The sequence below is a fragment of the Astatotilapia calliptera genome, chromosome 16 (assembly GCF_900246225.1).
Source record: "Astatotilapia calliptera chromosome 16, fAstCal1.2, whole genome shotgun sequence".
Taxonomy (NCBI): domain Eukaryota; kingdom Metazoa; phylum Chordata; class Actinopteri; order Cichliformes; family Cichlidae; genus Astatotilapia; species Astatotilapia calliptera.
Window position 1 is genome coordinate 29,537,206 of NC_039317.1, and position 15,721 is coordinate 29,552,926.

Below are 15,721 nucleotides of genomic sequence, written 5' to 3' on the forward strand. Positions count from 1 at the left end.
GTGTGTTACTGGGTGTGTTTAAAGGAACTGATTGTTGAGGATGGTATTTTTTATGACCTAAAATGTTCTTGTGTAACTTTACAAAGTGCCTTAGTTATCAGCATGAGAGCACTAAGCTGCTGCTCAGATATAAACTCTCCAAAGTAAACACGTTTATTTTACGTCAAGTGCTCTGTTCTGTTTGCAGCACTGCCAGGAAATCCTGCTTCGGTAGCACAGGCTGGCACCTGGGAATGATAATGCTTTCCGACTGAATTGTCCCCATCGAGCTGCATAGACTCAAACAATTTTTAAATCAGGCTTCAGATTATTGTTTAAATCCCAGACTGCAGCGTGGGACACCTCATGTCTGTTTTAATCTTCTCTACCTGCCTCACATTCGCACAGTCTGAGCCCATAAATCCTGCCTAAGAAATGAGTATCAAGGCTTTGACTCATTCATCAGTGCAGTCTGCAGCTCATCAAGCAGACAGGACGACCTCCATTGCTGAGTGTTCGCTCTGGACGGGCAGATGAACTGTGATTTACATCTATTTACATCTTGCTCTTCAGACAAAAGCTGGCCGGAATTCATTTCTGAACATTTGTCCCTCGGCCTGCTGATGGGCGTTTTTGTTTGGCAGGAATTTTAAAGTCATCGTGAACCACAAATATCTCAAAATTGCGTCTCCTCTTATTAAACAGCCACAGAAACACTTCAATGACAGAAGGCATGAGTCTGATTTATTGGCATCAGTTTTACACACACTGTACAGTTTGCAAATCAAAGTCTTAGTGATGCACAAAGTCACTCATTTCAGGTTATTTCATGACAGCTTATTCATGATGCATGTGGTTTTAGTCATCGTTCCCCGGGCTGCTCGTGTTTCGCTAGACTTCTCTACCTATTTTTTATTCTGTGGGTCCCTCAGACTGCTGTAGAAAGCTGGTACATTAGAGAGATTGCACCAATGAGATCATACTGACCTCAGATTTACATGTCCAATGCTGAGCATTAACTAATCAGCTTGGCTGGTGTCAAGTCAGTGGCACATTTTTAAATCATGTTCAAATACTAATTTTAAACAAAACTTGAGAGACGGTGGACAAATTCAGGAATAATGAGAGAAAGACGGGAAAAAAAAGATTTTAAGTAAAGGAGGCGCAACATTATATTTTCATTTTCAGAAACTTGCAGAGCTGTTGGGTCTAGCATCTCATCTGTTTTGTAACAAATCAATGGAGTTCCTTTGTGTTGGGGACTGTGGAGTCCAGCAGGAGTCAAATACAAGAAAAAATTACATTTTAAAGCCACAAAATGCGATTATGTGCACCAATTTTGTATATTTTTGTGTGCACCATCAACACATCATAGCGCTTTTTCTACCTAGAAGCCAGGCTGCAAAGCACAGGGGACCCCTGACTTTTCATAGCATGTATTGTGTGCATACTTGGTTATATTTATTATGTAGTAGGAAATACTTTTTTAAAAAAAAATCTTTATTTAAACAGGAAATTAAACATTATAGACAAATGCCCAAGAGGCAGAATTTATTTGTCTTTGAATGATTTTTGATGGTGGGAAAAACCAGAACTCGCAGATAAGATCCACAGAGAAGAGCCTGTAATTGTTTTCTGTTGATTGGAGGAATCCCTCTCTGTGCACCAAGAGCTTCTGGTTTACAAATCCGGTACTGATTGATCATCACTTATGTAGCAGGTTTATCAGAGAAACCCATGTCTTGTATTTTTTTCTGCTAAATTCAGTATAAATATGATAACAATGAGGGCATCCAGGTGTTTCTGGCTATGTCGATGCTGATTTAAAGGTAATTGGCAGTATTAGCTACCGCTGGACCCGGTGTGTTCAGCTATAAGTTCCCTCTTCTTGGGTGTCTCCTTCTTTTACTTTAAGACTGCTTACCCTATTGAAAAATACATTTACTTCATTACATTTACATAAGTTCCTTATGTTTTTAAGAAAAAAACATATCGTCTTGCTTATTCATCTCTCAAAATGGGAAAAAAGTCCCATCTATGGCCATTAAAGTGCTCCATACTGAACTAGTTGTTAATTAAAGATTAATATTTGTAATATTTGAACACTGAACAGCAGAAGGAGCTTCTTTAAACACAAAAAATTGCATCAAGAAAATGATAACGCTTCGCTCCAGCATTGATTTGAACTCAACGACAGGGCACTACAGCCCTTCAGACTCTGCATCTCAGAGAATCTGTCCTTAGTGTGAGTAAAGCCTGTCTGTGGGAACACCTGCTGGTGTCAGATAGCGTAAAATGAGTGACCTTTAAAACCATGAATCACTTTTCCCCAAAAGGAAGCATCACCTGGAAAACACAGATGTTTGGATGAAGACGGATATTCACGCTGGGTCTGAGATTTTCTTTTCTCAATTCTGTGAAAGGTGCAACTCGACGCTTTTCTTTTGTATGACCTGCAGACCCCACATTTATAAATGTGTAAACACGGGAAATGCAGTCAAACCTGACATCAATATTTCTGGCAGTATCTTTAAGAAACAGAATTGGAGGCAGAAATGAAAACTATGACTCAGCCTCCAGCATGAGAACTTTAAAGAAAATGTGCATCTTGACTTGCATTAACAGCTCAAACTCTGGCTATCAGGCCCTCCTCGTGTTTGTGTGTGTGTGTGTGTGTTTTTCTAAGCCAGCCTTTCATTCACAGAAAGCAGTTTTTTAGGAAAACAGTCAGATTAGCCTTTTCTCGTGTTTATCAGAAGCAAAACATCCGATTAGCACGACCTCTAATCTCCAGTTTGCTCATAACATGTTTGGAGGGAGATTAATCTGCCCACGCAGGAACATTATGATTAATGTGTTTGATTTTTGGAGTGTTTGGGTTACATAGCGCACCAATATGGTGCCACTCATCATCACTGAACTCACAGAAACAATTCAACCTGTGAACTGTGGCTCAGAACTTTGTTTTTAAAGAGGCTGCTGCTCTTCTGTAAAGCTGGCACAGTTTGAAGCACCGAATAGCATCAGATAGCCCTCCCAGTGCAGTGTGGGTGTATTTGCTGCTTTTATTGGTCAGTTTTATGTCAGCACAGACTGGAGACGTGGAGAGAAGGCAAGCGGTGACCATACCCTGCCACTTACTTTTATGGCTTTATTAGCAGTTGGCTCCTGCTATTGTGGTTCATCCTTGCAGTTATTTTATTACTTCAATACTCAAAGCTGTTGTCTCTGCAAACAGCTGTGTGGCAGTTTAAGCGACAGCTCGCAGTAATGACTTCAGTTGAGGGTAAATTCTACCTGTCTGATGCCACTTTGACGCACAACAAACTGACCTGTCAGCATCCACCAAGCTGCCAGTGACCCATTTACAGTTTAGGGGTTGGTTCACATCCACTCCTTTGTATGTAATGTGTTTATCCAAATGGAATGGCTCATAACAATGGGTATGAAACTTAATTTGAAAAGTAAAAACCTCTAATTTCTGAAAATGTATTTGTTTGAAATTATCTTGGGACCTGTCGGATATTAAAGGGACATTTCACCCATAAATGTACATATAGGTGAGACCCCTCTGGCCTGTGATGCTATTCATCTGTTTTAGTGTGAGCTGTCAGCAGCAACATTTATTTCCTGAAATCATGATTCAGTCCTCAAAAGAAAAAATTATTAAGAAAAACAACCTGTGACAATTGACTGTATATAAAAGATGGACGAGGCTTACAGCTGTGAAAAATAAAGGTTATGTGGAAGTGAATTACAGAACTGGTTGTTTAAAGGTCCAAAGAAAAAAAAGGTCAATTCATTTTATTTTTGCACCACCAAATCACAACAACAGTCGCTTCGAGCTGCTTTATATTGTAAGATAAAGACTAAAACATTACAAATAAAAGCCAACAATTAAACAACCCACACTTAGCGAGCACTTGGTGACAGTGGGAAGGACAAACTCCCTTTTTAAAAGGAACCGGCAGTTGATGTCTTTCTGGGTTCAGTCTCTAGTTTCAGGTCTTATTGAACACAGCTTGATATTCAGTTTGTACATTACAGTACCCATTAGAGTCTAACAGGAGACAGCTCATTGGCTAATGATGTATCAATCACAAAAGGTTTTGTTTTTTTTATATTTTTGAGTAACAAAGTCATGATTTCTGGAAACAGACATTAGATGGGAGGGTTTAAAAAAGCATTTCTATATATTCCTCTATATGTAAGAAAAAGCAGACAGAATTGACCAAATTTGGCATCTCACACAAAAACAAACAATGATAGACACCACTATGGCCAGAGGAGTTCAGGAGTGAGCCTTTAAAGCTGGCTCATTGTCATTAAGGACTTGGGCGGTTTAAACCTTATTCCAGATGCACTGGCCCTCTTGTTAGAGATAAAAGGTTAAATGTCATGGCTTTGTGCTTTTTCTTCTTTAGGGCAGGTAGCAATATTTCTCAGGTATACACTGACACGATGTGGACAACCCCCCCAAAAAACAATCGAACAAAAAAAGAAACTAGGCCCTAAAACATTTCCCCCAAACTGCTGCTAGTTTTTTTATTCACTCCTCTTTCTGTTGATGAGCCAAATGTTTCTTGAAAGTGTGTCAATCCTCCTCGTGCCCTGGTTTCTTTGCGCTGGCCGCCTATACGATCCAAGTCCTGTCAAAGTTCCCAAACTGCACGACTTGTGTGCAGAGAATATCCTGGAGGGCAGGAAGCGCATCATTTGTACCCTGGATTTCCTGGACTCGTTTTGAGGACATGTTTGGAAGGAGGGCTGCAGCCAAGCCTGTCTAATTGCAGAGCTTGGAGGATAATGCTCCTCGTGGATCTCCAGGGAGGCCATTAGGAGCCCACAGAGCCTTTTGTCAGACCGGAAGGAGTCACACAGCTGGGTGTGTTTCTGACCTGCTGATACCAGTTTTCAAGTGAGAGCCTTCACCAAATGAAGGGATCTATAAATAAGATCCTCCGTAAGAGGAGAGAATCTTGGCCCCAGGACAACATTAGTGGACGGGGTAGACTTTCACTGGCAAGGAGGAACATTGTGATTCCGGGCATATCTGATAGGATTTCTTATGAGGGCAGCCACGAAGAGCCAGCACCTACTGCGAGGCAGAGAGGGGACAAATAAGGACCGAGGAAGATGATATCTAGCTGAAGACGGTGTGCGTCAGTGAGGCTCCAGCTAAGAAACCAATAATCACAGAAACATAGATCAGAGCACTCTGGTCACTTTGGAGGAGGTTTTTTAGTCTCAGTCCATGTAAATCAAATCCAAAAGTAGCTCAATTACTAACGCCTCATTCATACTCCTCCTCACAAGTAGGTGGAGTGACTCTGAATGATGGTCAGAGCAACTCGTCCCAGCCTCACCTTTCCACTGCGACACACCTCCCCCCGTCATGGCACGTCACATTCAATGTAGGGGATGTCGCTGTAGCGGCGGTCTACCTCCACCCACTGCTGCACGGCCCGGGCCACGATCTCCTCTGATAGCTTCTGGGCGTACTCCAGCAGCACCGGGTTGACCTGAGGGGAGCTCTCTGGTGAACCCATCTCTGAATGAACTAAGTAGGCTTTCTCACCCCTTGTCCCTTTGCTCTTTCCCTCCACCTTCTCCGTGGAGTTTGCATTTTGGGCCACCGAGTCGCTCCTCTTGGATTTGACGCACCCCATACTCTGGAGGATGTAGCATTGATTCAGTTTAGGGTGGGGGGTGTAGGATGGCAGTGAGGAGCCAGAGTTTTTGGTTAGATTTCCAACACCAACATTTCTTTTTTACCTCTGGAGGGAAGCTGTGTTCCTGCTGCAGTCACTGTCATCCACTCCCACTCGTAGCCATGTCTCTGAGCACAACAGGTGCGATGGTCGGGGTGGTGTTACACAGCTGCGGGTGGGGTTTTAGTGGGTTGACCGGCTAGGAGGCCCATCCCTGTGTGGGTCTGACAGTCCGGCAGCTTTCTTGACCAGATCTCACACCTTCCTTGGCTGCAGATAGAGAAGAGACAGGGACAGGATTGTTTAAAGTGATTTATTTTCCACTAGAGTAAAAACAGTCTAAAAATACCAGATGGTGGGGAGCGAGGGGAGGATTGTGGACGAATTTCACAGTGGCTGTGACCCTGGGCTCCAGGGGCTGGTTCGAGGTCAGGGCCTTGAAGTTGGCTCACCTCTGCAGGGTCACTTTTAACCACGCTCCACTCTTCTGCACATCTACTGTGTTACTCATCCACCCTCCTCCTCCTCTTCCTCCTCTACTAACTCGTGTTTTATGACTCAATCCCCCTCGCCCTATTTTGTATAGCATGACACAGGCACGTCTGTCTCTGGCCTGAGTGCCCTGATGCTGTTTTGTTGTAAGCCCGTGTCTCCCATCTGTTCCACTAAGCGAGCCTTGCAGCCTGATTCGCAGTGACAGCTCCTCTATTTTTTTTTTTTCTAGGACTGGAGGCCTCAGTGCACAGCAAACATGTGCTTCATTCAGAAAGCTGCATGTAGTCTGCACAACACGCAGCACATGAATGATTCATGCAGAGCCGGGGAGTCTCCCTGTGAGTACAACAACATTTGGAGGTTCGGGCAGACATCAACACAGGAAATCCGCATCCACAGCTGATGTTATGTTAATGAGCTTAAATGGCTACAAACAGTTGCCTTAGTATGAAAAACTGAGAGCACCCGTTAGATGTCTGACAGACACATGGGATTTGGATTAAACGTGATTTGAACAGCACAGTGTTGCAGCTTTATCTCTACAAACATGAACATGACTGTGTAGTGGCCCAAAGAAGCTGTACATACTTCTAGAAGAGAGTCTCAGATTTCTCTCCATTCCACTTTAAAACGAAATAATCCAGCGACAGAAGAAGGAGCAATAACCCCAAGGTCGTTCATATAAACAGTAATCCATACATCATGTTGTGTCTCTGCGCTTCGCCCCCTTCTGCTTTCCAAACAGCATCCGACGGATCTGAACTTGAACCTTATTGGCTGTAATGTAAAGAGATCAAAATATCTCCACAAGTTCGTGGCGCTGCTCGCCGGTTATTTGTGATGAAGCGCTCCGTGCCAGATTTCCAAATAATCTCCGAGCCTGGAGGGTGCGGGCTCTGCAGACTGTTTCCCCTGATGCCTTCGCGTCGGTCAGTCAACGCAGAGTGCAGCTCCGGGAGAGAAAATCACAAGTCTGGACTGAGCTGAGCACAGCGACGCTTGACGGAGGTTACCGAGCTGCAGCGGGGCTCCAGAGGAGAGAGAACCCAGACGATCCGCACCCACACGGGGCGAGCCTGCCATCTGCCGGCCAAACAAGTGACGAAACGATATGGAGGTTCATTTGTGCAGAATAAACGTGGGGCCCTAACAAAAATCACAAAAACACAAATGAGGGACAAACTGACTTCTATTTTAATTTAAACTGCTCAAAACCCCAAATGAACACTTTTTATTCAGAGTACAGCACCAAGTCAGTTAAACTTCTGGGATACTGATCCTTGGGGCGCCACCAGGGTGGGTCCAGGGGGGGGGCACTGGCCACCTTCCAAAATTTGCTGGCCCTCCCAGAGGCCCTCCCTGGTAAGGCTGTCCTATGTTGGTAGTAATTCTAATAAACGTGAGCACAAAAAGCGGCAGACACCCTACAATGAGTTGAAACTTTAACTTACTATTTATTCCTGCTTAAAACTGATTATTATGGATTTCAGTTAACAGGTGATCTAGACGGGCATCAAAAAGACAACCCCTAAACAGGAATGGTTTCACAAGTGGAGGAAACTGACGTTTTCCCCTCCTCGTCTTTTTTGACTGTTTCCCATTTGGCTAGGATCAGTGTCACTACTGGTAGCATGAGCTGATACCTAGACTCTGCAGAGGTTGCGCAGGTAGCCCAACTCCTTCAGGATGGCACATCAATACGTCCGTATAATCTTAAGAGCATGGATGACTCTAAGGAGAGCTGGATAGAGCCGTAACAGGCCCCTAACCAATCAGCTGAACCGGTATCTGCTCCTTTAGGCATAGAAGATCAGGATGAGCAAAACAGAGATACAGAATGACGTCCAGCTGGCCACTGGTGTGAATGTCTCTGACAAAACAATCAGAAGCAGATTTCATGAAGCCGTGGAGAAGACTATGTTGTCGGTGACATCGTTCAGCATGGCCGATGTGTTCTGGTGATGGGTCAGTGATAGTCTTGGGAGGCATATTCATAGAGGAACGCATAGACATCTACAGGCTAAGCACCAGCATCCTGACTGCTGTTGGGTATCAGGATTAAATCCTTGGACCCATTGTCAGACCCTACACTGGTACACTGGGTCCTGGGTTCCTCCTTGTGCATGACAATGTCCGACCTCATGTGGTGAGAGTATGCAGGCAGTTCCTGGACAATGATAGCATTGACTGGTGCCCACACTAACCTGACCTAAATCCAATAGGACACCTCTGGGACATTATGTTTTGGGACCTTCAGACGGTCCCAGGTTGCACCTCAGATTGTTCAGGAGCTCAGTAATGTCCTGGTCCAGATCTGGGAGGAGATCACATCCACAGACACCATCCACCCTTTCTCATGCCCCTGTGTTGTCATATTTTTTTCACTTTGATTTTTGGGGTGTCTTTGAATTCAGCTGTCTGTGGGTTGATAATTTTCATCACCACCAAACAATGCGATGTAACCTATTACCCAGTCCATATCCATGCAGATATCCAGCATTATTTTTCCTGCATTGAAATCTCTTGTGTGTATAATGAGATGGGAACGTTTTCTTACTTAAAGCTCCATGGTGTAGGGGTGAATAGATTAACCTTACACATAAAATATCTCTGATTCAATTACAGGAGGAGACACAAACTCAGCCTCAGAAGATCACAAGCTAAAACATGTGCCAAATGTCTCATGTGGCTCCATCTGCTGGCGGGTGAATCTATACCTTTTCATGTATCAGATGACCACTATACTGTGGAAATAATTAATTAACGTATCCGTCCTCTTGTCTCTTTCTGAAATGCTTTTCTCGTAAGACTCAAAAATAACTGACAATAATATTTGCAAATAAATAAATAAATAAATAAATAAATAAATCTAAGACTCACCTTCCATCAGTTGCACCAGGTTATTGGAAATCTCTATTTCTTTTTATTTGAGGGAGTTTTTAATCATACTCCACTTTGTGGGCACACACAATTCTCCACCTTGGGAGAAGTGTGGACACCAAATGATGTTGACATGTTAACCTGCAAGAGACCCATGATGGCAGTCTAAAACCTGATTTTAGTTTTAGTTTGTCTTATAGTGTTGACTTTGGTCACAATGCTCAACACTGTCTAGACACGAAGGAACATGAGAACAAAGGACCAAAAAGCTCTGTACTCCCACATAAAGACAGGCTGCCTTAGTAATTTATTGTACACATAAATAGATTAAAACTGCAATAAAACTATTGTTAGATTTACAAAAAAGATGTTGGCTTTATTCATAGCTCTGATTTCTTGACTGGCATGTGGATACACCCCCTATAGGCTGTTGAGAAAATAAACTAACCACTTTATTAGGTATCCCTTGCCAGTACTGTATTGGACCCTCTTGTTGAATCAATTCTTTGTGACATAGATTCGATAAGGTGCTGTAACTTTCCTCAGTTCACGTTGAGATGATAGCATCACACAGCTGCTGCACATCCATGATGTGAATGTCCTCTTCGACCACAAACAAAAATGTTCTGTTGGATTGAAATCTGGTGACTGTGGAGGCCATCTGAGTATAGTCAACTCATTGTCATGTTTACGAAACCAATTTGAGATAATCTGAGCTTTGACACACGGTGGTCAGAAAGGGATTGACATCAGCAATCCCCTATTTGGGTAGGCTGTGGTGTGTAAACGATGTACAGTTTGCATTAAGTGGTCCAAAATGTACCAAGAAAACACCCCAACACCATCAGCCTGAAGCACTGATGCAAGACAGGCTAGATCCAAACTTTCATCGTATAAAAGCCAAAATCTGACCCTGCCATGTGAATCTAAAAGTAGAAATTGAGACATTTTTCCAGTCTTCTATTATCCTCTGCTGATGAGCCTGTGTGAGTTGTTGTCAAAGATTCCTGTGTTAGCTGACAGGAGTAGCACACAGTGCAGGTTTGTTCTGCATACCTTGGTTGCTATGAGAAGTATATGCATTACTGTTACTATTCTATCAGCTTTAGGTTGTCCAGCCATTCTCCTTTGACCTCTGACATCAGCAGGCATTTTGACCCAGAGAAGTGTTGCTCACTGGATATTTTTTTCCCCCTGGGCCATTCTCTAATGGCTAAGTATATTTATCCGAAGCAGTGCCACACAGAACAACTACACAGAACAACTTTAGATGTTACAGAATTTAAAGTACATGCAGTGCATAAAAATTAAAGACATACATTTTCAAATAGCCTTGACACCAGCAATTTATGTTTCTGCTGTTAGTGTTAGTAACTGGCCACACGATGGCGCTCTTCTCTCGGGTCGTTCAACCAACTTTGACTATTTTGAAAAGTCCTTGGCCAAGTATTTTCTACATTTTAGTTTATTCTCTTTGGCCCTGATGCCATTACCCAATGCTCTTTTGAGAAATAATATAGTTCCAGATTTTCATGGAAGAGGATTTATTCGATTTTGACAGAAAGCCTGACCTCAACAAAGCAGATGATTTAAGTGCCACTCGATAACTCATGTAGATCTCATGCATATATCTTTCTACGTAGCACTTTTAATTCTTATTCTTACTTTTATTTTTTCATGTCTATTTAAGCGCAATTTATGACAGTATGTTTGCACTGAAGCACCGCAGCAATTTCCTAATGTTGTAAACCTGCTCAACATTTGGCAATAAAACCCATTCTGATTCTGATTCTGATAACATTACAACTGTCATTTTTCTTCAGGTGGTAAATTCATTTAGAAATTAACATTTTAATCCAGAATCAGCCGAAAATCCAAAACGCTGCCCTTTCTCAAGGACGCAGAAAGAGATGCGAGCAAAGATATGACTGACTATTGGATATTCTTTAGAGAAGATACGCATTGTAAAGTTTAAGAAAATGAAGAATGCAGCTTCTATCTTTATTCAAGACTTGCATTAAATTATTTGTTTTTGGGTGATATAAAACATTGTCTGAGTGAGATTATCCCGTCCAGCACATGCCCACAGCCACCGTTCCTTTATGGGTTGACAGCGAAAGAAAAATTTTCTGTCAGTCGGTTAAAATTCATTGTTGCCTGTCCAGCCAATCATAGATTTTGACGACACAAAAGAGGCTAAAGTTGGAGTATAAAAAGGTGCGCGCTAATAAACTATGATGCCTATCAGTGTGGGACATTAATCCAACCCCAGTTCAGTCGCGCATCAGCTCCGACACAGTGCAAAGGATTTTTTTTTAAACAAAGCGTATTTTTAAACCAGACTTCACACCTAAGAGACAATGCATCTGTCTCAGATCGTGCTGTATCTGAGCTTGCTGATTGCTTTGGGTCCAGTAGTTCTGAGTGACCAAGAGGCGCACCAGCAGCCTTCCGTCAGCACCCCAGTAGACACGGATCAATGCGCTACCTGCGAGGTCCGGCAGCATATTAAAACCATGCGATTAAACGCGATAAAGTCTCAGATTCTGAGCAAGCTGCGAATGAAGGAAGCTCCCAACATTAGCAGAGAGATCGTGAAGCAGCTCCTGCCCAAAGCGCCGCCGCTGCAGCAGCTTCTGGATCAGTACGACGTGCTGGGAGATGACAACAGGGAAGAAGTCCTGGAGGACGACGACGAGCACGCAACCACAGAGACAATTGTGATGGTGGCAACTGAACGTAAGTGTGAATTTTCTTTATTTTTTGTGTCACTGCGTAAGCGCACTCGAACGTCTCCAAAATAATTTTTTACGCACGTGGTAGAACGCACAGGAGAGTTTATTTTTAGAGAGCAGTCATTTTTTTCCCACCAAGGTTTTGTGTTAAATTGTTGATGCAAAAGATTCAAAACACTTTATGAGACATGGTGTTTGGGCAGAGAGTGCGCCGAGTGATTACGCATGAGTTTTACGCAATCATGCGCAAACGCGCCACTTTATTTCTCAGCGATCATGGAATTAATTTTCTTTTCCCATGTCTCCGCAGCTGATTCCGCCGTCCTGGTGGACGGGCAACCAAAGTGCTGCTTTTTCTCAATTACGCAGAAGTTTCAAGCCAGTCGTGTAGTTCGAGCGCAGCTTTGGGTGCATCTGCGTCCCTCAGAAGAAGTGACCACCGTGTTCCTGCAAATCTCCCGGCTTATGCCGGTCACAGACGGGAACAGACACATACGAATCCGCTCCTTGAAGATCGACGTGAATGCCGGGGCCAGCTCTTGGCAAAGTATAGACGTCAAGCAAGTGTTGACTGTGTGGCTGCGGCAGCCAGAGACCAACTGGGGCATCGAGATCAACGCTTTCGATTCGAGGGGAAATGACTTAGCTGTGACCTCCGCAGAGCCGGGAGAGGAGGGTCTGGTGAGCTCAACTTTTACTTGAAATTTAACAGGGAGCTTGTGGTTAGGTTTTCACTTTGAAACGATGAACAATAGATGGAGCTTGGTCTCATATGTCTAGAGCAATAGGCTATCTGTCGCTACTGTCACAATCGGTGCATATCTAGCCATTTCTAAAGCGCCTAGGTTCAGAAAACTGTTAATGCGTCTCTGTACAGAGGGTGAGACTTTAACTTCCAGTGTGCAGAGAGGCTTTGCAGGCTCAGCAGGCGTTTAAACATTCCTGCATTTCACTGCTGGAAGAAGGAATCAGGATATAAAAGACTTTTGAAAGCTGTTAATCAACACAGACTCCATGTAGGCGCACACCTGCATTTGGACAAGCGCCCGGTCCACAATAACCTCAAATCTTATTGCTTGATTACATAAAAGTTCACCTGCTCCACATTCCTTTAAGTATTCAGTGTGGCTGTGCAAATCAGAGTAATTGCTGGCACATACACACACAGAGCTACTATCAATGACAAACATACATCACAGAGCTCTAATAATGGCACCCGGCACTGGGGCAATTAGAATAACTAGACAGCTGTGGCTAACCAACCATCAGATGATTTAATTTCTGCATAACTCAAAGTTTCATAATATTATCGTGCCATGTTTGAAAACTGACAGCCGCAGGGCAGCGGATTAAAAGATGAAAAGCTGAATGCTGTCACCCCTCCTCCACCTGCAAACCTGTTATTATCAGATTGTTCACACACACTCTCTTGTTTCAGCAACCGTTCATGGAGGTGAAGATTTCAGAGGGCCCCAGGCGTGCCCGGAGAGACTCGGGCCTGGACTGCGATGAGAACTCTCCAGAGTCCCGGTGCTGTCGCTACCCACTCACTGTGGACTTCGAGGACTTTGGCTGGGACTGGATTATTGCACCAAAACGCTACAAGGCCAACTATTGCTCTGGGGAGTGTGAGTACATGCACTTACAGAAGTACCCACACACCCACCTGGTGAACAAAGCCAACCCCAGAGGGACTGCAGGTCCCTGCTGTACCCCAACAAAGATGTCGCCAATCAACATGCTCTACTTTAACCGCAAAGAGCAAATCATCTATGGCAAGATCCCCGACATGGTGGTGGACCGTTGTGGATGCTCCTGAGTTGGGATGGAGAGAGAAAGGGGGCGGGGGCGAAGGGGCCGAAGCGCCGTCCAGCATCCTACTTTAAGACTGTTTGATACCACCAATCCACCAGTTCCAGTGCTTTCCTGCAGAACACGGTGCAATAGAATCAGAGTAGAAGCCACAAACAGCCCGACCTTCCTGCAGGGCAACGCTTTCATAGTTCTCACTTTTCTTTCCTCCAGTGAAATCTTAGCCATAGAGGCTTGAAGCCAGGTGGATGCAAGAATGCAAACACACACACACACACACACACACACACACACACACACACACACACACACACACACACACACACACACACACACACACACACACGCACACACACAAATATAACACATGCTGGACCTTGAAGTGAATGTAGCCAGAAATGATCACAGTTTTCCAAAACAGTGTTATTATTCTTTGTTTTTTAAATGATCTGTGCTCTGTCCATTTATAACAACATGCCGTCCGTTTATACACCACTCCACTTGTAGCTGATATACAAGCTATCACACTTGATGCTCTGTGTTTGTGATAATCATTTTTTAGTTTTGTTTTCAGAGTGAAACCAGGAATCCTCAAGGACTTTTTGAAAGGGCTCGGAAAAAAACACAGCTGGAGACTCTTTAGGGTGATATTTCACACTGGTAGAACATGTTTTAGTACCCCTAAGTGTCCCCAAGAGTCAATGAAAAGTTAAACTACACAAAAGACTAACTAATCTGGAGATTAATCTCTCTTTTATTGCTCAAAGTTTCCCCCATAATGATGTGGTGGTTAATCTCTCTTCAGAGCCTATGGATACAAACATGTTCCACCAGTCTGAAGTACCACTTTAGGTCTTGTCAGGTCCTCACTTATTCTGTCATACATACATGCAACAATATATCCAACTGAGAGATCATTCTCCCTCAGTCGCAATTGTCAGTATCCAACCAAACAGCCCAACCTGCCCGATACACTTGAATTATTCTGATTGTAAATTCACATGACTGGACAGAAGGACTTGAACTGAAGGCACGATGAATGCAGCCTCCAAATGAAAGTGTGTTTAAGACAGAAAACGATGTGAATGTCGAAATCATGTTTAGACTCTGTCTTACAAACACAGTTTGCACTATGGCACACCAATAGAAAGAATTGGTTGCTACAAAAAAAAGTTGTAAAAACTGATTTTGATATGTTTGCTAATTTGTATTGTATTCATATGGCATTTGTTTCCAGTAGGAGTTGCCTTTCTGAACCATTGTTGGTAAATATGTAAAACTGCAACCTAGCAAGATAAATGTTGTAATGCAGCAACTCTATATACTTGTTTTAACAAATAAAATTTCTAGCTTGTTTGAAGAGTTCTGTTTCTTTGATTAGCTGACATCTCGACGAAGCTCATTTTCAGTCATAAACCTCGATAGAATTTGTTATTAGAGCTGCTTCAGAGAAAGCTTTGCGGTCACGTTTCAGTATCACAACACAACAACCTGAACCTCAATATCGCAGTCCCCCTCCTGTCACACTCCAGCAGCTGAGAATCTTTATGTCTTCAGCACATGGTGCAAGCTGATACAGCCAGTGCGTGACTGTGTGTGTGTGTGCAAAAAACAAATTCCAGCACTCGTCCTCCCTCCATCTACCGGACTACACCTGCACAATCCCGTCACCGCCCGTTTTTCTTATGCACGGCTCAGCCCAATTTCCCTGACTCTGCTTTTTTTTCCCCATGAAGGGATGTTGAAAGTGTTGTAGTCTAATGAGAGGATGTGAACTCTGGTGCGCTCTGACAGCATGACCTATTCTACTGACAGCCTCATTGAGGCCTGACTTCCGCCCGGTAGAGGGCGAATTGAGCGCCACCCGTGAGAGCCACTTCCTTTCCTGCTGAGAGCTGGAAAACTGCCATGAAGATCAGCCACAGCGCAGAGCCGAGCCTGGGCAGAGTGGATCCACAGAGCGTCTTTGCTCTCTAAGGGGGAGATTACAGATTCTGAATTCCTGTGGCCAGTGGAAAGATCTGTACTTCCAATATTTATATATTATTGCTAATTTAACCGTTTGTGGGCAGAACCATTTAAAAAAAGTGTACCATTTACCGTAGTTTA

The 15,721-nt window shown here is 43.5% G+C and overlaps 2 protein-coding genes across 3 annotated transcripts; one reads left to right on the forward strand and one right to left on the reverse strand.

Moving 5' to 3' along the window:
- Window positions 1-3,813: 3,813 nt before the first annotated feature.
- On the reverse strand, window positions 3,814-7,284 carry akap19 (A-kinase anchoring protein 19). Of its 2 annotated transcripts, none has more exons than XM_026144433.1 (2): window positions 6,885-7,284; window positions 3,814-5,960 (listed from the first exon to the last, which is right to left on the reverse strand). In XM_026144433.1, exon 2 carries the CDS (start codon window positions 5,646-5,648, stop codon window positions 5,373-5,375), a length of 276 nt encoding a protein of 91 aa, XP_026000218.1. In that variant the 5' UTR covers window positions 5,649-5,960; window positions 6,885-7,284; the 3' UTR covers window positions 3,814-5,372. The 2 variants fall into 2 exon arrangements, with proteins under 2 accessions (XP_026000218.1, XP_026000217.1); XM_026144432.1 differs by having other exon boundaries at window positions 6,774-7,284.
- A 4,034-nt stretch (window positions 7,285-11,318) lies between these two features.
- mstnb (myostatin b) lies at window positions 11,319-13,914 on the forward strand. Its single transcript, XM_026145727.1, has 3 exons — window positions 11,319-11,804; window positions 12,111-12,481; window positions 13,239-13,914. The coding sequence occupies exons 1-3, from the start codon at window positions 11,426-11,428 to the stop codon at window positions 13,617-13,619; spliced, it is 1,131 nt and encodes a 376-aa protein (XP_026001512.1). The 5' UTR covers window positions 11,319-11,425; the 3' UTR covers window positions 13,620-13,914.
- The last annotated feature ends 1,807 nt before the right edge of the window (window positions 13,915-15,721 follow it).